Source organism: Oryzias latipes, chromosome 15, assembly GCF_053564925.1.
Source record: "Oryzias latipes strain Hd-rR chromosome 15, Olatipes_Hd-rR_3.1".
NCBI classification, from domain to species: Eukaryota; Metazoa; Chordata; class Actinopteri; order Beloniformes; family Adrianichthyidae; genus Oryzias; species Oryzias latipes.
This window is the reverse complement of record NC_136251.1, coordinates 21368259-21392174: the sequence shown is the minus strand read 5'-3', so window position 1 is coordinate 21392174 and position 23916 is coordinate 21368259. Positions and strand designations below refer to the sequence as shown.

Here is a 23916-nt window from a genome sequence, read left to right as displayed (position 1 = left end):
TTATCCTTCAGGTTCCCTCACCACTGGTCTCGCTGGTTTCATCATCCTGAGCTCTCCACCGCGCCCCTCGCTGGTCCCGCCGTCCTCGGCATCCACGTCCTGCCTCAAGCTGGTCCCGCCGTCCTTGGCGTCCACGTCCTGCCTCAAGCTGGTCCCGCCGTCCTCGGCGTCCACGTCCTGCCTCAAGCTGGTTCCGCCGTCCTCGGCGTCCACGTCCTGCCCCAAGCTGGTTCCGCCGTCCTCGGCGTCCACGCCTCGCCTTACGCCCGTCCCAAGAACTATAAGTCTCCAACGAAGAGGATTCGACCACAAACCTTTGTAAAAATAAACCTCTTCTAACCCACATCTCGGATCGTGAGTTACTTCCGGGTTTCAGCGTCTGGGTCAGTCACGTCTACGACGTCAGCCATGACACAATGTCTCCCAATGATAAAGCGTAATTACTGTCAGAAGAGCTGCAACACTATGAATAGCTTGTTTTTGTGTGGTAATAAATGATTCGCTGTCGTTTATTTATGGCGTGGTGTCTTGTCATATGAAAGTGATTAAGCAGCTCTTTCTGATGTTTCCTTTCAAGCATATCTGACATCATTTAATTTCCTCGTGCTGCATGATATATTTGAACTCCCAAAAACATGTTTGATCATAGATGAAACAGAAAATGTGATTTTATGATTTTTTTGATCAGAACGTCAGCTGGTTTATTTAAAAATCTCCATGCACTGTGACCAAAAAGCATGTATTTTATCATTTTTTATTACATTTTTTTCTTCATGTTTCATTTTTCTCAAATTAGCTCTATCTTTAGAAACATTTAAGACAAAGCTGCATGATGATATCTGAAAGTGATAAATGAAACTGCATTGATTGTGTGACAAGAGATGGATGGGGATGGAGTCACGAATAAAGTCAAGCAGTTCAGCAACTTTACAAAAGAACTCTTCATGTTGGATGAAGTAAAAAAAAAAGGGTTTTCTTGCTATGTACTGTAATCTGTGACTAAAACCATCAGAATTTATAAAAACTTGAGAATTGTTCCTTTTTTTAATGGAAGTTACTGCATGCTCTTTTTTATTTCCTCCAGGCAGCTGGTTTGCACCTATGTTTTTGTAGCACTTATTGTCAGTCAGCTCACCTGAAGCAGATGTGACCACACACACACAGTTCATATTTCTAGTATTTGACCTCACCACTCCACTCAGCACAGCTGAGATCAGGGATGGATGATAATAAATTTACCCCTGGGGAGTGTCAGAGCCTACAGGTGGATACAGATGGAGAAGCTAGACATCAGTTATTATATAGAGCTGGTATATGTTGGCCTCAGCTGCTGCAAGGCCATTTCCTGTGCTGGGGACCTCATAACGCATTGGGAATATATTACATAGTAAACACCTTAAGACCAGGGGGCTAAGCACAAAACACCCTATTGCCATCTCTTAACAAAACATCTCAAAGCACTGTGAGGAATATGCTATCAAGCAATCTTAACACAGCAGCTCAGACATAGTGAAATGTTTTGTGACGCTGATAAGAAGGTGGGTGGATATAAGGTTAGCAATAGGTTCAGAGTAAAGCAGTTTAGATGTGATAACGATACGGGAAAGAGGAAAGCCATGACTCACAAAGACGCTTTTTGAATCTAACTATTTCCTTAATGTGCTCCTTAATGTAACTTTTATGTGCAACAGAAGTTTCTCAAGTGAAAGGCTTGTTTTAAATTACAGAAACTAAAGCATGCTATTACAACCAAAGAAGCCAACGTTTGCTGCGATCCAGAGGTGGGCCAAGAAACCATTATTAAGCTGAAAATACTTTAAAAAATACAAGATTATTGATCAATTTGCTGCAACATGACTAAAAATAAGTGCCAAAATATATTTGCGTAAAAGCAACACAAAATTAATAAGATTACCGTATTTTCCATGGTGTAAGGCGTACTTCTAAGCCTTAGGTTTTTTTTTCCGAAAATGACAGTGCGCCTTATAATCTGGAGCACCAACATTCTAGTTGTGTACTCTGACGGTCAAGCGATTTTGAAAGGTACACAGAGCTCTGCTAAAATGTCAGTTTGCAAGCAAGGTGGATTTTTGCATTTTGTAATTAGTACTCTAACATAGTTATAACGGTTTCTGTGGGGTTTTTTACGTGTTACTAACAAGGTTGGGAGTCGCGTCGTCGCAGTAGCATTTGTTTTAGTGCTTTCAGTCTGTTTTTTAAACATGTTGCAAGCAATGTTGGGTGTTAGACCATTTGTTGACGGTGTGCAGACAATATGGTAGTCATTTGGGCAGCCCTATAGGAAAAATATTGCTTTATCAAGTGTATGTCATCTCCCAATGCAAACACTACATTTGCATTTATCTTTTGTTATTGATACTGCATAAGACGCAAAGCAAACAAAGAGAACCGTGTTTTTGAAGCTCACAACTAATATCAAGAAGAGTCCATAAATAATGTTTAAATAATGGCAGGCGCAGTGAGATTAGCAGCATGAACGTGATTATTATTCTAAAAAGGTCTCCTGAAGCAAATCACACAATTGGTGTGGCTGGTGAAATGCCACTGTGCATGGAAAACGTCTGCTAGTTTAGCTGTGTAACAGAAGCCCAGGCAGACCTGTGGAGTTTCCACATGAAATGTTTCCTCTTTTGTTTCTGCATTTTTTGACACTAAGTGCAACGGTAAGATAAGGATATTCGCCCCTGTGAATATTCATTTTGTTTAAAAAATTCTGGGCCTGATTCAAAATTGCAACTAAGCTTGCAGAAATGTGTCTTCTTCCCAAACCATCTGGCAAAATGTTATATTTGTTTTATATTTTCTTTCTTTGAATTGACCCATCTTGCAAAAAAATGTATTAGCATCTTCTGTTTGATCCTCTTTTTTTTTTCCTATTTTTTTTTTTTTTTACAGGAAATATGGTGAGCAAAGAGGACGGCAAATGTATTGTTCTGTCAAATTCAGAAGAATCTGATTTTGAGACAGTCCCATCACACAGCGAGCAGTCTGGACTGGAAACAGGCAAACGGCAGGTGAAGAAAAGAAACAAAGCCTTACAAGTACGTTTCAAGGATATCTGTGAAGCTCAGAAAGAGCATCGAGGACGACGTACTAGGTCTATTTCCTGCAAAGTAACTCACAGGAAGTACATGACCATGCCTGCCAGGCGATCTATTCCCAATGTGACAAAGAGCACTGGCGTTCAGACTTCGCCAGACCTCACAAAGCGATACAAGACTTTCCCTTTTGAGCGGAAAAAAGGACACACTTTTAAACACACTGCTTTGGTAGAAAATTACAGAGGACAAAACAACGGGTTCTTGAGTGACATAAAAACTGGAGAGGACGATGAGCAATCTGTTGGGCAGTCTTCTAAATGCAAAGGTAAGATTGTGGGACAGACAAAAGCTCTGCTTCACCACACTGTTGACAGCAGTGACACAGAGGATTTACTTCCCAGTGCCAACTGTGAGGAAGGTCCTTCATGCCCAGACTCTTCACATTTCTCAGAAGAGGGCCATCTAAGTAGTCCCACTTCTAAAAGTGAGCCAGAATATCAAGTTTGTGGAAAATGGACTAAACACAAAGGATTACAAAAGGAAAATACAGATGCTGGGACTTCATCAAAGCGCCAGCTGACTGACTCCAAGTCACAGGACAAGCCAAAAGGCTTGGGCCCTGTGGCTTGGAACTCTTTGTTACAGGTGGAGTCTTTGGGAAGCCCAGCTGCAAGCTGTAAACGGAAAAAGGGCGCACAGCTAAACGAACAGCAATTCCAGACATTTCCCCATAGTGCTAAATGTTCCGTTAAGTCTCAAGGGCAATGTCGGACAAGGCATGCCTCTGCCTCCTCTAAACTTCAACAAAGTGTCGAGGAGGAGAACGCATTTCCACCAGGAGGCATCGGAACCACAGCAATGGGGAGCAGCCAGCAGATGTTACCCCAACTGGAAGACAAGGACATCAAAGCACAGCTGCAGGCCATGGAAAGTCTCATCAACTCAAGCCAGGAGACCATCAAGGTCCTTCTTGGTGTTATTCAAGAGCTGGAGAAAGGTGAAGCACAGAGAGAAGGGTGAGTAGCTGCACATATGCTGTGATGAAGGGGTGATGCTCAGTTATTTCACCTTTAGTGTTGTATTTATATTTTTGGCTGACATTTCTGGAGATCTTGCACTCATTATAGTAACTGCTGATATTTGAGAAAATTGCAATGTCTGTACAATTCATCAACTCCAATACTGAAGATTTGGATCAGTGAGCTGACTTTGATTGATTTCAGCAAAGTTCTTTTTTTTTTAACTTAGTCTGTTTTACTGCAAGTTTTTCATACTCACCATTGTTAAAAAAATCTGGATGTCAGCTTTTCTAACCATGGCTTTGTGACACTGATTATTGTAACAGTTTTTTATGACATAATGACTATAAACCACAGCTTTTTACCTATTAAACAGCATTTTTGAATCACAAAAGCATTAAAGTCACTTACTTTGGACAAGAGTATATTTTAAAACACTTTTTTAGCTCATTATTCACTTTCAAAAACATTTAAAAACAAAAAAAATATTTCCATTTGTGAATCTTTAAATTTAAATGGGAGTATTAGAGTGGCATGTAGGCCAAAGTACTCTATGAAGCCAATGGTCTCTTATTTATTTCGGAAAACGTAAATTAAGGGTAAAGGAAACTTAACTGGGAAACTGTTTTATATTTTTGCGGAAATATTAAGATGCTTAACAAAGTCAGTTAGGGCTGATGTACCACATTTTTTGTGGTAAAGTACACAACAAATGTGTACTGTACTATCTGAATCCCTTTCGCTGTCATGGGACTGCTAGAGCCGGCCCAGCTACTGTTGGGTGAAGACGGGGTATACACCCTTAACAGGTCCCCAGTCTGTTTTGGGGGCACATACACTCACATGCACACAGAGGAGGAATTTAGAGACACCAATTGACCTATGAAGCATGTTTTTGAACTGTGGGAGGAAACCAGAAAACCCACACATGTATTAGGAGAAAATGCATGAAAGGTTCCAGCTGGGATTCGAACCAAGGCCTTCCTGTACTGTAATAAATTTAGCTAAATAAATTTAGCAAACTTTAAAAAATTATCAGGCTTTGCTCACAGTGTAATTCTTTTTAGAGCAGAATTTTAGGATTCAACAAACTCACATAAAATAAGGCAAAGAAATGAATTTTTGTCTCATCCTCATCCACTGCACAGCTAGGCAAACCAGTGTGGTTCTCTAAAACTTGGTTTTAAAAGCCCAATTAGTGCAGCCTTGTACTGCTTTGACTTTCATCTCCCACAACTGTGCCTGCAGTGGTGCCTCCCCTTTGTTGTGTTTCAGAAGTGTGTGACAGTGCTATTAAACACGTGCAAATGTAGAACAAAAAATCTTCTTTCCATGGTGCACTGCAAAATCCTCTTTCCTGTTTTCCTTTTTTTTTGGGGTGACCTTTTTCCATGGATAGAAAGTCAAATTAACATTAAATTTCTATGTTTATCTTGAACAAAACATCTTAAAATGATTTTCTTTTAATAAGCATGTGACTAAAATATCTTTACTTCTGTTAAAATGCATAATAATGACAATTGTTTTTAAGAGTTATATTGTTATTAAAGAGAAAAATTGCACACAAAAAGCTATGAATTTATGTTTCAATTATGCTATAACTGTAATTCAGTGAGTAAAAACAGTGATTACATGGACTTGTTAATCTAAAGGTGTGGGCCGCTCTATGGAGGCATGAGTTTTGGCACTTTGTTAGTCTGCAGCATTAAGGTGTGTTAACGCAATGCAGAGGACAGATAGAGAAAACTAATGACTAATGGAAAGAGTTGCTGGAGCCAAAGTGTGACAAAAATGATCAATATGCTGCAAAAAAAGATTGACAGACTTACATTGTGTGGCTAAATGGTTAGTATAATTATTTTGGACTGTGATAGATACGAGGGAGTTCTGCAGTCAGCATGTTGATTGCCGTTCATAACTCACGATGGCCCATTACCCCACTATGACACTTTATGGCAGCTCGCTACATTCTTTTAGTATGCAACTTTTTAAACGGCAAACCAGTCCAACAAATAAGGCTTTGAAGGAAATCATTTGAAGTTTATATGATTAGTAGGCCATTAGCTTAAAACATGTTTCCTTAAACATCCAAAGTCAACTTCGAATGCAACTTCTCATTTGGTAAAATTGCTTAATTTTTTGTGATTTTTGAATTAAAACTTGAGAAAAATAATTACTAACACCTCATATTTTTATTTTTTTCAAAATACACTTATACAGTATTTGCACTGTATTTTCTGACGTTGTGCCACAATAGAGCAGCAACAGCTGGGCAGGAAGCCGAAAGTGTTCTTCCCTCCACATTAAGGGCGCGGGCTGGAAGTGTCAATTAAGATTTTAATGCTGCAATGGGTTATAGCAGCTTCTTTTTTGTGTCATTCAACATCCTTATTCTATTTGGAGTCCATTGAGCTAAATTTCCTTTCAGTTATTTCGTCAGAAAATGCTACAAAAAACATAAATAATTTTAAACTGATTAATGTGTTCAGTACAGTCAACTGTGAAAACACAAATAAAAACCTGCTTTTAATCAGAAAATGTAAAATAAAAATTTGATCCAAAACAATTTAAAGAAATAAAAAATCTATATTATAGCAGCAAAACCTGAAGGAAAAAAACAACAACTTTGGACCAGCAGAAAATGTGTAGTCCGTCCAGTTGCTAGATACTGTAATTCATCAACCAAGATTTCTACCTTCTCAAACTGGCGTTTTGCTTTAGAAAGAATAGTCCAACTTCTTGAAATTCTCCTTTAAAGAATTAAAGTATTCCTGTAAAGCTCTGTTTAGAGGAAGAGATAGTCTTCCTGTGTGATTTAAAAAAAACATGAGAGAGGTCATGTTAGAATTCCTTCGCTTATCAATAGTGCACTAGGTAGTGCGTTTGCCATTTGTAGTGCTGTCCGAATCTACAATTCCAAGACTGAGTGCCCTAGAAATTTCCCAGAAGTCTCTGCAAAAAACCAGTATCCTCACTAGGTTGGTAAATATAGACCACAAAACATTGCTTTTGAACAACTTTTGTGAAAAAAATGTATTTAAATGTACTTTTTTGATGAACCATCAACATTTCATCTTAAGAACACAGTGGGTTCATAAATGATTGTCGCAAAACGCTCATATCAACGAGATTTTCACTTTTTGAAATCGAAGACGTCTTATTTGCCGTTTTAAAAAAAATAGTAGTGAGCATTGCTTCTAAAATCCAGGGCACTCAATTGTCCTGCACTATATAGTTTTTTAGTACTTTGGGAGTAGGGTGGGAATTTGGACATAGCCAGATTTGGTGTTTCAAAGTTTTGGAAGAGTGACTATTTTATTTCGAAATACTTTTAAATTATACTGTGTCTAAATTTTAACAACGTTATTATTGTTTACTTTCTTTTCATGGAAAATAAAGTTAAGCTGTAGTAGACCTTGTCTCCTGATCACATTTTTATTATATAGTTAGATTTATCTTAAAGTGATATAAATTAAAGAAATCAACACCAGCATCCAAATAGCACCACCTAAATAGACCTTGCCTTTGAAGTGAGTTCTGTCTTTGGACACAGCTGCTGGAGGAGACGAAGTTTGAGAACAGGGCAGGATGGATGAACTTGTTGCCCTTGAGCTCCCATCAGCATTTTCGATCCACGCTGGGGCTGTTCTGTTTCCCTCAATGAGGTCACCTCTCATGTCACAGTGAATGGTTGAGGTCCAGCTCCACCTTGTGTCATCCATCAGGGTAAAGGGCTCTCCATGACAGCAAGCAAGCGCATATGTGGCTCTGACCCATCTCCGCCCTTATCATTTTAATATTACTCCATGAAGCGCACCGAGTGAGGGTGGGGAGAAAAAAAGGCGTGAATAACAGTATGCACAATTATTTCAAGGAGAAGTAATTTATGGCAAAATGAACACGGGGAGTGCTGGCTCAGTGATGCAGGAAATACATATTTTGTGTTAAGTTGTGTTTTGTTTTATTAATCTGCTACAAAGTAGCTGGAGAACAGATAAAGATGTGCAGTTCAGAATGGAAAGAAATATAATTTCTTTTTTTATTACGCGTGAGTCATGTAGCTTATTTTCTACTTACTTGTTATTGGCTGTAGATTACAAAGACAAAAAGCCATATCACACACAGCGTGGCTAAGCAGGAATAATCCTGTTATGTACTAACAGCAAGTCTACACAATAAATTAACCTTTGAGATCCAGAAGAACAGAAATCCTGCTGCATTTTCAACAAACTGTGCTGCATGGGAGAAGATAAAGCTGAACAAATCTGATAGGCAATGGCCACAGGTGTTGAAATGGCAAACACTGACACTGAAGATCACGCTTATCCATCTCTCTTTTCACAGGCTCTCGTACAGAACAGGACAAGACACTGCAAATTGTGATACATGCCGAAACAGCGCATGCATCATTTACAGGTGGGACTTTTGCTCTGTCACTCATCAGTGCTGCTATATTTCTGTTGAAATGAAAGATGAGTTCATGAATGTAAGAGGAATGTTTTTTGGTTGTTTCTCCCTAACTTAGCAACTTGATGCAGTCAGTGGCTATCAGACATAGTTTTTCTATATAAAATGTCAAGTCACATCAACATGCAGGTCGGAATGCACATAAAAAAAATCTAGTCTGGAATTTGTCAAATGATTTGACCTCAAATGTGACTCAGAATTATATAAATGAATGTGGGAAAAGTTAAAATTAGACAATGATATAAGTGACATGCATACTTTGTACAGAGGTTTATAACTATAATTTAAAAAAGCTGTGCACAAGACGTTTTAGGGTCTGTGAGTGGATGCTATTGTTGTAAAATAATATCAAATTCACAATGCTGAAAAGAAAATAATCAGGACAATAAATGGACCAGAAATGAAAGAGGAATTTTGTTTGATGCATAATGGTAAATGTTACCCACAGCAATGTTATTTTAGAAATTTCAGATTGTTTTAGATAGAAAAATATCTTCTAAATACATAGTAAAACCCACTCCATTTTTGTCCTTTTTTTTCTTCTTAAGTTTAGCGTTTGTTTTTTAAACGTTTGCAACTATGAATGCTTTTTTGAAGCTTTGGTTTTCTCACAAAAACCAAAGATCACACATGCATATATTTAGTTGATAAATCTATAAAAATAATTCTGACTTGGTGTTTTAATAATGTGGCAAACTGCCTTTTGTCCAATGGAAGCTGTAGGCCTGCAATCTCAGATCAGTCCTGGATGGATGAATGCTCACAGTAAAAGTTCAATTCCAGTGCAATGAATAGTAAAACACAAACTAAATAAATAAATGTACCATATAAATCATTAAACAAAGATTTGTTCAGGTGAGGGGGCCGGGAAGTAGGGAAGGGGGTAGAAATGTAAAATTGGATCAACTTAAGCCTTGTTTCCACTGAACGGTGCGATCTGGTACGGTAAGGAGTGATACGGTCCGGTCCAGCTAATTCTGGCGAGTGTTTCTACTCAGTTAAGCCTCGCTTCCACTGAGCAGCTTGATTTCACAGGGAATGGGTGGTGTAGACTGCTGCATCATTGTAATGCCACGACTAGAAAAGCAACAACAATGAAGGTCATCCAGCAGCTCGTCTTTTTATTGCTTTACTTTTGGTACATTCTGTATAACAGGATTTTAAAGTTGTTTGAAAGATGATTGCTAAGAAGACTTACAAACGGTGGAAATGTTATTTTAAATGAGCATTATATTGGCGCTTTCCAACGCCAATACCACAGAAAAAAGGTCACATGTGTACATGTCAACTCCAGCAAAGAATTGGAGTTGCCAAAAAAACATGCATCAGTCCAGTAGATGAATGACTAAAATTGGACTGTGTTTTAGGGAATAGGAAACCACCACATGGTTGAAACAAACAATAACATGCAGCAGTAGGAAGTGAGTGTGGTATAGTGGGAAATGCAGTGATCTGAAAGAGTGTATAAGGAAGAGGACGTTAGTAACACTACATAAAACATTCAGATATTTACATATAGACAAGATCAACCTTATAGTCACTCCAATAACAAAAAGATCTTGCATTTTGTTTGATTTACAAAATACATTTGATATGTGTCAGAAAATACAGATATTTTATTTTGTAAAGGTGTGAGTTTTCACAGGTGTACTAAAGGGGCAAACTGACCCAGAGGCGGGTTGGAAATCCATTCAAGCTGTGACTTTTCACTTCTATCGTCAAAGCCTTCACCACTAAGCCCTCCTGCTTTTTTAATCTCTACAATAGGAAATGTAAAACTGCAAACCCAGAAAAAGCCTAAGCCTTCTCCCAGTTTTTTCTAAGTGGAGATGGAGAATACATTTAGGGAAGTTGGACATGTCAGAGTGAAAGTGGTTTAAAAAAAATCCAAAATGTCGAATCATAAGATTAACCTTTTCTAGTCCTTTTGAAATGTAAACCTCTGAAGAAAGTTTAAGCTTTGTCCCTCTTCTCTAGACAGTATGGCCTAGAGAAGGTAAGAACTTAATCTTTTTGAAGCTTTGACACACATTTATGGTTTGTTTGTTTTTTCTAAAAGCAAGAAAAAAAAAGGCTTATTCCGTGTTTTTCCCTAGAATTTTCCTAACACGCAGCATTTTCAACCCGATACCTCCCCCTTCAGACTTAATGAATCCATTGTGTCAGTGTGGCCTAGATTGTGGGGAAAAACAATAGGGGAACTTGAAAGTGGGAGCTCCGCTTTATTTAGGCAATAAAGGAATGAAGCATCGCTGGGTCTCTTGCAGAAGTTCATTGTGCACAGAAATGGATTTGTTGCACAGAAAAATTTGATAACAGCTTGATAGTCTGGTATAAATCGATTGATCAATTTTGTCTATCTTTTTTTTATTAAATATACTTCTTAGGCAAAGAATTTTCTTTTGTATCTTTTAAAGATAAACACAAGTTTAACTGAAGATAGCTTGTGTTGAGTTTTCTAAAAAAAAAAAAAAAAGTGCATTCATTCATTTTCTTAGCCGTTTTGTCCCTTTCGGGGTTACAGGTCACCAGTCTGTCACAGAGCCACAAATCCCACTCACATTTACACCTAGGGACAATTTAGAGTAACCAATTAACCTATGACGGTGGGAGGAAGCTGGAATCCCTGGAGAAAACCCACGCATGCACAGGGAGAACATGCAAACTCCATACAGAAAGGCCCCCCATTGGTGTTCTTTTTTAGGTCCCCCAGCCAGACTTGAACTGGGGGCCTTCTTGCTGTGAGGCAAGAGTGCTAATCACTGCACCACTGTGCAGCCTAAACAAATATATGTAAATAAAAATTACAAATTAGATCAAAACCTGGAAAAATATAATAAAAAATTATAATATTCTGGTTCAGAAATCTGAAACCAAGAAAGACATTTTTGGATGTCTATACATTTTATTGTCAGTCTGTCAAAAATGAGTGATTGTGGAAGAAAAGAGGGACAATTTTCAAGTTCATGCACAAATTTCACTGTTTATTCAAACCTTTGCGGGTTTACAGAGCCTAATATTGCACCATCCCAGAACCATATCTAAAAAAATAAAAATAAACGTGAGTTTTAATTCGAGGTGCCCACTAGTAAAAAAATTACCCACCACTATATAAAATGAGCTAACTGACTAAATGTATTGTTGCACTGTATGTATACCCTAAACAAAGCCTTTATGCTTAAATAATGGACTTTTAGTCATTTGTGAACAGTTGGTATAAGCCGTAACATTTCTGCTTTATTAGAACTCACAAAGAAACCACAAATTAATCAAACAACATGTTTTAACAAAGGAATTTAAAAGGAAATTCATATTGTTCTTCATTGGGAATTTAACATTTTGTGCCGCTGTGGCTCTTCTACAGGTAACTAACATGCATGTGAAAATAGGTTTACTCTTCAATTAAAAGTGAGTTTTCATTAAAAATAATTTAAATGAATGAATAAACAAATGAACAACAAAATCTCTTCCTTTGGTGAGAAGTGATTTCACAGCTGCAAAAGCAGTAGCAAAGTGCTGCCCTTCATATGTTCCGAGTGCTGCAAAGCGACAGCCACTCACACACCACCACAAAGAACTGCAACCAGACTGTAGTCAATAAATCTGGAAGCAGATTCAAGAAACTACACTGAGCCCAGGCTGACAACAAAGAATGAGCTTCCACATCAATCGACACTGAAGCAAAAAGCAGACCTCGACATTTCTCAGTGAGACTAGAAAGACTGCTTACTGCAGAAAAACTAATGTTTTAAATCTCAGCAATACTGCAATAGTATTGATTAGAATCGGATTATAATATTCTAACTATCAACCACTGTTAAAATGTTAATGCTTCTGCTCTCCAGCTGAATGAAGTGTTCAATCTCATCCCTTTCTTAGCTCATAAGGCACTGAACGTGCAGCACCACATAAAACAAATGGCTTCTCCAAAAATGCCTGTGATACTAATCTGTTCACCTTAAGAGGCACTGCACTCATGAATCCAACTGTTCTTGCAAAGTCAAAGTAAACAATTCTGAGGAAGGTGATAAGAGATTAGCTGCTGTGCCGTCACAGCCACTTTGTCAGCCTCAGACTTTCTGCTCAAAACTGAACCACTTTTAAAAATCTCAGCTCTGTGGAAACCAGCGAGGAAGACAGAAATCTTTCCTAAAGGACAGCTTAATGGTTAAACATCAAAGAGGATTGTTCCAAGATAGATCTTATGTCATGGTTACCTTCTCTGTGGCTCACCTCAACTGTTTTTGACCCTTCCTTAACAAATCGAATTTATGTTTATGGACTATGAAGGCAAAAAACTTACAAAAAGTGTGAATACCTTTTTTTTTCTATTTCCAAGGTTATAAATTGTAGCGCATTAATAAATGTTGCACAACCTAAAAAAACAAAACAAAAGGTGCATGTAACTTTTATTTTTGCTCAATGTTTGTCAAGGAAAGGTTTTAATCATTTTTGAAATCAAGCTTGTATTTAGGTTGAGTAAAAAATAATGGTTCTTTATTTTTCTCCTGGGTTTCTGCTATTCTTTCTTTTTGTTTTCTCTTAGTTTTCTTTCATGTAAAACAATTACATTTTACTTTGGACATGGTGTAATGCATTTCTCTGTAAAATAAAAAATGACGAGCACTTTGTCAAGTCTCTAGTATTTGCAAGAAGTACCACAATTTATACATCCCTTTAACAGACAGATGCATGAAGCAAGTCATTGTGGATAACGGACACTGACAGATAATGCGAATGACTGTAAATTTAATCTGTCTGTCAGGTGATCTGAACTTTAAAAATGCAACTTAAAACTCATAGACCAGCAGCTAAAGCATAACAAAGTAAAACATTTCGGACCTAATGTATTTTTGTAATTTGTGACTTTGTTGCTGAAAAGAAGAAAAAATCTTAAAATCTGAGTAGATTAGCATTCTAAGAGATCTTTTTTGGCATGCGTTAAAAGGTTAGTTGTGTTTAACATAAGCTGTAGGTTTTCTTGTTTTTAAAGTTTATATTTCCCCAGTTGAGTTATTACTCTGGCGCTGTTGAGTTCAACATTTTTATTTTCAATGTGTGATTCAGAGAATCATTTTAGTTTAATTAACTAACTAACTATGAGCATTTTAGTAGGAAAACAAGCTCTCCCTCCATTGTCATTACATTAATGGATGTGGCATATGGAAGAAAAAAATCAAATGGAGAATCCAATATGCAGACGGTGAATTCATTAGGAAACTATCATTTAGTTTGTTCACTCTTTATTATTTAGTAATTCTTTCTCTCAGTTAATCTTACTAATTATTTTAACAGTAAATGAAAAAAGACCTGCATCCTGAAGCAAAGAAGTAATCAATCCGACTCCTTCTTGCTTTGCCAAACCAACTCTTACAATAATCTGCTAAGTGTGCTGTTTGTATTCTTCAGACAAGGGCAACTAAACACCCTTTTAACCCCAGATTATGTTCAAAATAATCGTATATATGATATGTATGTATATATATTGTTTGTTTGCCTAGTTTTCCTCCTCTGTTACATAAATGTCCTCATAAAATAAATGTGTGGCTAATCCTATTATCACCACCTCTGGTAAGAAAGTTAAGTTTATCCACAGAGCTAAACTGCTTTTATGGTATAGCTGAGCAAACAGTACAGATGCACGATGAAGAGGAGCCCAGAGAATGGAGAGACTAATTAAAACCAGCCAAAACACTCTAGATGGGACCAATAACCCTTCAAAATGCAGACAGCATTTGTGCATTAACGTTTTTTTATGAGATAATCCGTCCCCCTGCTGTTGTTCTGAGTTTCAGTCAAGTCCTGCACGTGACACAATTTTCAGGACTCTGTCGGCTCCTGAGCTCTTGTAGTCAATCTGTGGATGGCATCCAGGCGCTCTCTGTCCCCTGACAGTCTCCTCCCACCCCCTTTGCAGCAGCATCTCATCCATCACCACCACAATCAGGGCATGCTGTACATTTAGTGTAGGTAAAATAAGAATGGACAGACTGAACTTGCAGCTGATAAATTACGAGTACAATTCAAATTTTTTACCTAAATGACAGCGTCTGTCACAATAGGGACAATTGAGTCCTTTATTCACACCACCATGTTATATTTATCACTTCTCTTTTGGCTTTTTCTTTGCACGAAAACAGCATTAACATTTTAAAAGGAATACATTTGTATTCACTCACATCCAAAAATGGGGGGGGGAGTGTTGTATCCCATTAAACGATTGTTGTTTACCAAGAGTTTTTTTTTTTTTTTTCTTTTCCCATGCCCTGCCCTGAAAGAAAGAAATAATCCTGAGAGGAAATGGTACAGTCCTTGGCAAAAATAACTAGATTCTCAGGCATAATGCAGTGGAAGCATTCTCCCGGGTTGCTAGTTTACTGTACATTATTCAAGATAAAAAATGTCTCCACAGATGACGTAATGTTAGAAAACTGTAAAAGCGTTTTGATCATTTTATTCAGGCTGCTAAATTTGTCACACAATTTAAGGATTAGGGTGTGTGTCTTTTTTTTTTTTGGTTCTCTTTCCAACATGATCTGTGTGTATTCTTCAAACAAGATTAACAGTAGTCCCAAATTACACAAGCCTACCGCTGACTGTACTACACTGAGAATCCCATGTTTAAACCACGTTCGGATCAAAGCCTTAGGAGTTTCTATTCTTGTTGCGTTGAATTGACAAAGAGCTAACATTTGGATTAAATGGCGCAATTGTGCTTTTTCCAAGTTGACAAAAACCACGAAAGTTCCTGAAAGGGAAGCAGAATTTCAACATGATCAGATGCAAGGATTAATGATCATGTGAGCGTCATGCTGAGATAAGGGAACTGAGGTTGTTTTGGTGCATGATTTCAAAGAGGGCTCATTCTCATTTGTGTGATTGAGTTCTTGTCTGTGGGTCTGTGAAGCAGAAAACAATCGAACTGACAGTGGCAGCCTTTAGCGGACACAGAACAGGGGGAAGGATTTCTTCACTCATGTACACCAAACATGGTAATTTTCTACTTGAGCTGTCTGTGGATGAAATGATAAATGAATCTGTGATGTCCTGTGTCTCCTGGCCACCAAGATCTAAATCTTTCACTTCATCCCAGCCTGAGTTGCCAGTGTCAGAACCATGAAAGGGGAAGTGACTTTGTGCTGAAAGGTGTCAGCAGCAACAACAGAAAGCAGCAGCTGAATAAACAGACTTGGCCATCCTGCAGACATCTTGCATCAGCAGCATCCCTCCCAGAGAAACCTTTATTGAATGGTTCTCAACACACGGCCACCTCAAACAAAAGGCTCGCTGCTGATCACAGCAACAGTTACTCACACTGCATTCCTAAAGGGATGATTAATCTGCTTTGCCGAATGACCTAGAAAAGCTTCCCTGTCTCTGACCACTTCAATCTGTGAACAAAGATGATCCTAGATAGAAGGTTTTTTATTTAGTTGAACCACCTGCTCCCAAGTGCCATCCCAGTCGTACCGAGCTGTGTCTGGCTTCCAACAAGGCATTTCCCCTCAGTAGGTAGCAAAAGCAGTGATCTGCCAAATGATTAATTGCACAATAATTGCTAGGGCCACTCTGCATTGCAATACCTTGTTGTTGGTCTACTTCTCCTCTCCTCCACTCTTTGTCAACATTATCTGAGCAGCAGTTGTAGAAGATGCAGAGTTCTTTTCAGCACAAAAAACAAAAGATTCAAACAGCGATAAAAGCAGGAGGAAATGGAACAATGAGTATCAAATAAGAGATCCGCTATGCATACTGCAGGAAATAGCAGTTCTGCCAAGATAACACTCTTGCCAGTCAGAGGACCTGCAAGTGTTGGCTTTCATTTGAAGTGGGGGTAAGAAAAAGTACACACAAAAGATTAAAGAAAGAGCTGCAGAATCGATATGATTTGAATCAACATTTTAAAAAATTCTTGTTTTTGGTCAAAAATTAAGGAGAAACAAACTCCTCACTCCTTTTTTGTCTGTTTTTTTTTTTTCACTATTACATCAATGTACTGGGAGACCCAGTTTCCCAGAGTATCCGACCCGCTGCTAGGTCTCTCCCAGAAGGCTTTTATAGAGATCTGCTCTTAACTGACATTTATCGCAGGGGTGAGGACAGCTTCCAGTTTTTTTTCATCACTTTGAGTTGAACATAACCTTTGGAGAACTAATTACACAGCCCATCAACGCAGTTACCCCATCAAGGCAAGCTTTGTACCTTAATGTCCATTTGTCTGCCTGCAGACGAGAAAAGAACTACATGTTTGACCTTGCCTTGTCAGATGTCATCTCTCTCTGCAGCTTTAGTCCTGTCTCCTGACTTTAATCCTCTGAATGACAGGAATGAGCTCCGTAAATCATGCTAGTCACTTCCATGTGGGGTATTAAGCAGTGTTCACAGTGACAGAGACCTAAATAAATTCCTCTGAATCAGAGAAAATCCCAATATTTGATTAGCAGTGAATCCTCGTAATCGGTTAGTGCTCATGTATCAGATGGTTGTTTCTCAATCATCTTTATGGTATTTTTTAAGCTAATGCATATCCTGAAGATAAATTAAAAACAGCTCCAGAAATCAATAGCAACAAATAAGAGGAACTAGTGAATAGTGCGTTTATCTTGCTTGAATACAGGCGGTTAATCAGGATCTGCTCGGCCCTTCGATGGTTTCATTTATATGGGATTAAGTCACACATTTCTCTCGGGCCTGAGAGATTTAATCAGTTCAGCTGTGGTGCACCAGTCCGGGATTACACTCGCACTGATGTGAAGGTCTGATGTCATGAGCAACCCACATATAGATTCTTTTTTTTTTTTTTTTTTTTTTATTCAAACATAATCTCAGCATAGAAAAACCCTTTTCACTGTAGGGAATACCAAGAGGATGCAGACAAAATATATTACGCTGAGTAATTTTAAATTATGGATTTATGCAACAACTAATATGTGGTGCCAGGGTTTCTGTGTCTTTGCATTTAAGACGTTCACCGTCATCCCAGCCTCATAAATATTTTGATTACAGACTGACACTTTTTTCTCTTTAGTATGATGTTTTTGTATACATTGACAAAACGTATTTGTTGCATCCCTGTAATGTTTTTGTACATTGATCATAAACAACAAATTTTAGAAAAACAACTAGAACAAATACTTTTTTTTTCATTTTATAAAGAGTTGATTTATAAAGGTCATTGTGCAGAACCTATGGCCTCCAGGTCTTCTATATTCTTTTACCTTGCTTAATGCTCAAAGATGGAAATATAATTTTTGCAATACTTAGATAAATACCGTAATTTCCGTATTATAAGCTGCTACTTTTGTCACAAGCTTTCAACCCTGCAGCTTATTCAATGATGCGGCTAGTTTATGCATTTTTTTTATGCATTTTTTCTAACGACCGCTAGAGGCGCTTGAACAGAAAGGGTAAAAGTGAGACAGGGCGAATACGGTATATTGTAGGGGCGCCCGTGGTGCAGCAGAAGGGCGGTCGACCCATGATCGCAAGATTGCCGGTTCGATTCCTGCCTTGCACACCCATGAGTCAATGTGTCCTTGGGCAAGACACTGAACCCCACCTTGCCTCTGGTGGGAGGTTGGCGCCAGTGTTTGGCAGCGGAGCCGCCACCAGTGTGTGAATGTGTGTGTGACTGGGTGAATGAGTTGGTGACTGTAAAGCGCTTTGGGCCTTGTAGGTAGAAAAGCGCTATATAAGTATACGCCATTTACCATTTATACGCCATTTATATGTATTGAGGAAGTCGCAAGTTTAATGTAAATTCCCGCTTTGTGAATGAATAGCACGAACAGACCCTCATCATTGAAAATGCAAGAAGAAATGCATATGACGCAGTTTTCAAGTTAAAAGCAATCGTTAAAAGCAGTGTGAAAAAAATCCACCATCCCCAACAGGTTTCGAAAAGCCGGTCTTCTGCGTGACGGAGGGGACAGCGCAAGCTCAGGAGTGAATTTCACTTCGGATGAGAGTGACACTGACAGTGACAACGAAGGAGTGACAGAGAGAGTGTGTGACAAAGAATATCTGACGCTATTCCTATCCAAGACTGAGGAGGAAAACTTCCATTGTTTCAGTGCACAGGAGGAAGATGAAAGCTCTCAGTGACTTTTACGTTTATGTTTTTTAAACCAGCCCTGTTATTACTGTGTAAAGGTGTGTCACTGTTTTGGAAGAAAACTTCCAGCGCACGCACTGCGCAGCGCTTGCCTCTGCGCGTAATGCACCTCTGAGCAGAGGCGCAAGTGCGATGATAAGTCACTGCTGCTCTCAGTAGCTCCGTTTACGTGGGCAAAAGTAATCGGAAAGAATGCCTGATCGGAAGGAAAATGCGTCATGTAAACACGCCATTCGGAATACTCTGCCCCGATCAGACTCGTTCGCATCAAAATTTCTTTCCGATCGAGATGGGTGGGTTATGCCGATTGTTGATCCGATCGTTGTTCATGTAAACAGTTAATTCCGATCGTGTGTCACCACTACTCTGGTTTATTGTCATGCATAGACGGTGTTTCGCTGAGAGAAAACTTTGGAGTGCATACGGGACCATCCAGCTGCTCTCCGGACGCCCCGTGAAAAGCGCCGCTCCGCTCTCGCCCCGCTGGCTCTTCGCATCTCCCCTCTCTTACACTCCTCACCAGGGGGGTGCGGGGGAGGAGCGCTTTGTGACCCAGCACCCGAGCTCTGCGTCCGGGTTCGGGTGCTGGTGGACCGAGTGAACTGTGTCTCAGAGTCTGAGCAGAGCAGCCGGATTTATTAATGTGTGTTTGAGGGGAGGGGAGGATGCTTTGTTACGTGTGCGTTTTGTTGTGTTGTTATGTGTGGGAGACTTGGACTGCGATCCGTCCCGCCGCTCTGGGTTAGCGGCTGCCGGCTTCAGGAGAACCACGTCTGAGCAGAGCACGGACCGCCAGCACACACAGCGGCTTTGGGGCGGTGTCTGAGCTTAGAGCAGAAATGCCTCTTAGTGCTAAGAAACCGTTCAAACAATCACGTTGATTTGTGTTTCCAGTTGTGTCCCGACAAAATAAAGGCTGATGTAATTCCCACATATTTACGTGCAGCCAAGATGCAGATTGCAGCATTTCCTGCATGGATTAAATTTTATGTTCATAGATAGGCTAAATGTTGTTAGCGCGTGTTAGCCTCTCCTAACACTGGCTTCTTCCAGCTCCATTCTTTCACAAAAAAAGCACTGACCACACGGATTATAAATAAAATGATTTGCTTCATAATATTCATAACATTGATAAAAGCATGTTTGGAAGATCGTCTCGTATATTGCCGAGCTGCTGCTAAATGTCTATGACAGCAAAGGTTTGTTTACTGTGGGACTCATTTCCTTTTTCCGGTATTTTCAACACTACTGCGCATGCCCAAATGATTTATTCCGACCGAAAATGTGACCATGTGGACGTTTGTTCAAATCGGAAAAAGTTTTTCTGGGCCCATGTGCACGGTTGAATTGTAACCCGACCATTGATCCGATCAATATATTTTGCCCATGTAATCGCGGCTAACTTTTTTTTTTTTCTCTGTGACATTTACCAGTATGTTTAAAACCGGCCCTGTTAGTGCGGTTACTACCATATTGCTGCCGTGTTACTGCCGCGTCACAGGCACTGTTTGTAAAGAAAAGCTCGGTTATATTATTAAAACTTTGAAAACTCTTTCTGTGTACCATCTTTCTTTGTAAATATATAATGTGTTGAACCTTTTCTGCGATTAGTTTTTTTCTTCCTGACGGAGGTCGGAAAATGCAGGGGAGATCCTCTCCGGCAAAGGCGGATCTTCCTTCGGGGTTCACTTCCCCGTTGGGACCCTCAGAGCCTCCAGAGAGGGAAAACAAAGAATCATTCATCTTCTTCTGGGGGAAACCTTCTGTTATTACAGTTCTCCTTCACTCTGTGTATCAAACATGAATGCGCACCCCAACACACTTCCGGTGCACGCGCTCCCTCTTCTTTCTTACACAAGCTTGCGGTTTCAGCACATACACATCCTCATTCTACAACACATGTTTCAATGTGGGCACATAGACAGGTGCGGCTTATGTATGTACAAAATGGTTTATCCTTTAAAAATGTAATGGGTGCGGCTTATAATCTGGTGCGCTCTATAGTCCAGAAATTATGGTAATTTTCCCTCTCCTTCCTGTAGTTTTGCTCTAATGGAGGATTTTTGATTATAAACAGTCCAACAAGGAGCCTCAGACTATTGTGCTATAACTATACCACTATGTTCACACCGGCCTCTGCAACGCGCGTTTAAGTTGCCACTTCCAAATATTAGTTAATTTAAACACACATTCAGGGCCGTTTTGGGCTAACGTTTTCATAACTCTTGCATTCACATGTAGCTATCCAAGTTTTTACAAACATTTTGGGGCTCCACGTAAAAACTTGCCATTAGACGTTTGTTGAAAGTTAAACTGGGTCGAACTTTGACTAACAGGGACTTGGATTTGGTAGTAATGTATGGATGGCTTCCCTTTTAATTCACTGAAGTGCCAACTGTGTGAAAATTAGTCACAAAAGAGAAATGAATAATTACCAGAATTATATGTTGCTTGCGTCAGGTGGCCCAGTGTGTCCGTAGCTTACCATGTTTGACCTGTGGTATATCTATAGCCCCAACATTCACTCCAAATCGTGTTCAAACTAAGAAGTGCCAAATGTTGCAGTTCCACCAGTGGAGGCAGGTTGCACAAGAGGGCAATTTCCTGTTTCCTCGCATATTAATAAGTTAGATTTTGTTTTTTTACAATATTTAGGAATCTTCTGGAATCTCCTCCTCTTCATCTGGATAGATACAACTTTATTTGTTATTCATGACAACTCAGTGGGGATTTTATTAGAGCTCCAATCTGTACATCCAAATGTCTTTTTGACTGAAAGAATCCATAGTCTGACCCAAAGTTAAGAAAAAAAATGAAAATAGTCACTAATCCATAGAGTTACTGATTCTGATTAACTGCTTTTTGTTAGATGTGTTTATTTGTGCACATAGGATGCCTGATGAAATATAGAAAATAAATAAGTAAAACTGAAAGATGTGACTATTTTTTGTAGTTTTTTTTTCTTGTTTTCTTTTGAAATGCAACTATTTTATTTGAAGCCTATATGTTTGGGTCAGGGAAGTTTTTGTTTGTTTGTTTGTTTGTTTGTTTGTTTGTTTGTTTTTACACAGAACTAATAACAACTAGGTGACTACTCACAGTATAATAATACTATGTCTTCCCTTTGTCTTTAAGTGTTGAACTGGACTTTAAACTTCAGGAGGATAAGCTAAGACCACTGATGAAGAGACTTTGTCCTCTGGACAGCCAGCAGTGGCCTGCTCTGCCTTATTCCAATGAGGTGTTTACATCTACCCCTAAAAGAAAGTCCAAGTCAGAATCCAAGAAACATGCCCGATGGAAACTCTGGTTCCTCTAAAGAAAACCAGCAAAGGCTTCGGAAACTACCATTTTATTGGCCACACAGCTACTGCAATTACTCTCAAATGGTTTCAAGAAGCAGCTAGAAGAATCCAATCCAAGGAAGGGGATAATGATGGAGGAAAACAGACAGACAGCAAAGACAAAACATTTTAAAATTCACAGTTTTATGGACACATTGGCTGGACAGAACCAACACACGCCTTTAAAAACTTGGTGAGATGCTTTTAAATCTGAATATATATTTACGTTTCTAGTATATTTTGAATGTTAACTATTTTACTAAATGCAATTAATTATTTTCATTTTATTTATTTTACCTTAAAGGATATCATTACTGTCCAACAAAAGGAAACTCCTTCAGGGGAGTCAGACATGAGACTGAAGCTATCAAATCTGAATGGACATCAGCCTCACCTCCAGGAAAGCACAAACATCTGAGCTCTGAGGGCATCAAGCAAAAAGAGACAAGGAAAAGATGGGACAGTATGCCAGCCCTGCACTATCCACCCATCAGGCACCACTTTTTGTTTGCATGGTGATCATTTTTCTGTCTGACTGAACGTCTTATTGCCTTAGCTAATAACTGACTCTGTCTCTCAGTCCGATTTCTTTTGGTCTCTATAGAGCCAAATAGCCAGCCAACTTTGCCTCATTCATCCTGTAATTATCTGTGATGTTAGGTTAAGATTCTATATTTTAGGATAAAATGTTTCTGACAAAGTACTGTGATATATCATGTGACTTAAATGCTGGGACCCTTATCTTGAAACAGGTACTGTATTTAAAATGTAAAAACAACTGTTCTGAGCTTGATTAGATTTTTTTTTAATGTTGAAAATCAAAATGGATGGTGTTTTGACTACTTCTGTGGCAGAGTATTTTTATGAAAATCCCTTGTTTCTCCTTTGATTTCTGCTTGACAAAAGCAAAGGGTATTTTGACATTTTTGCTGAGTTTATTCAGAGGTTGCCTTACCTCTCTGCCACTCATTGGGTCACAGCAAAGCGCTGATATGACATTGTGAAACAAATCCATTTTAAGATTGTTTGTGTGCAGTTAACACCTCTCCTGAGGTGTTTTGCAATATTGATTTATGCCATTTAGCAACTCTTTTTTTTTTCTTTCAAAAAAACCTATTAACCCACACAAAAAACTGTATAATCAATTTGCAGCAAGATGTGAAGGGCTATATAAGAAATTATGGTTGTGATCATTTTGAAGGAAAAACTTGCAGCCAGCCGCTTTGCTCATGTATTAACAGAATAGTCAAACAAACAGATGATGTAGCAACGATAGAAATTCTTTCAGAGCAGGTGAATTTGTGGTCAATTTTGCTCTAAAATGAATGAAGTTACGTTTATGTGTAAGAAATATCAGGAAAGCAAACACCTCCCATCTTAGATTATACAGAGGACATAATTCAGGTCACCAAATCCGTGAAAAGAGCTGTACCTTAAGAAAGTGCAATTTATTGATTATGTGCAATATTATGCATTTTTCTACTGTTTCTACATCTCAATTAAAACATTTTCAAGTTAAAATGCTCCATTTTGCTCCTGTGTCAATTTACAAAGAAGACAATAAAGCATAGGAAGTCCAGGATTATATTTTAGAAGGTCCAGTGGGCAAACAAGGCCAGTGATGGAAAGGATTGGGGATCTTTTTAAACTCAAATAGTAGCCTTGTGTTTTGCAGCCATTCAGCTTCTATGGTTGCAGGTTCTTAGTTCAAACTGACAGACTGAAGTTAAGTTAATTTGCAGGGTTCCTCTGCATAAATAGTTCATTTTAGATTCAAAAGAAAACTATGGGCCAAGAATTTATATTCAGTTCAAGATCTTGAATCTATAGAGACTAAGAGCACTTTCACACTTGGCTTCATTTCCTTAGTCTGCTTTGTTTGGCATGTGTATAAACTCACCTAAACTGCT

The 23916-nt window shown here is 38.8% G+C and overlaps 1 protein-coding gene across 1 annotated transcript; it reads left to right on the top strand.

Moving 5' to 3' along the window:
• The first annotated feature begins 1970 nt into the window (after window positions 1-1970).
• LOC144981338 (inhibitory synaptic factor 2A-like) lies at window positions 1971-21981 on the top strand. The gene is made up of 5 exons (XM_078932407.1): window positions 1971-2043; window positions 2917-4078; window positions 18442-18553; window positions 19186-19244; window positions 21798-21981. Exons 1-5 carry the CDS (start codon window positions 1971-1973, stop codon window positions 21979-21981), a joined length of 1590 nt encoding a protein of 529 aa, XP_078788533.1.
• Window positions 21982-23916: the final 1935 nt, after the last annotated feature.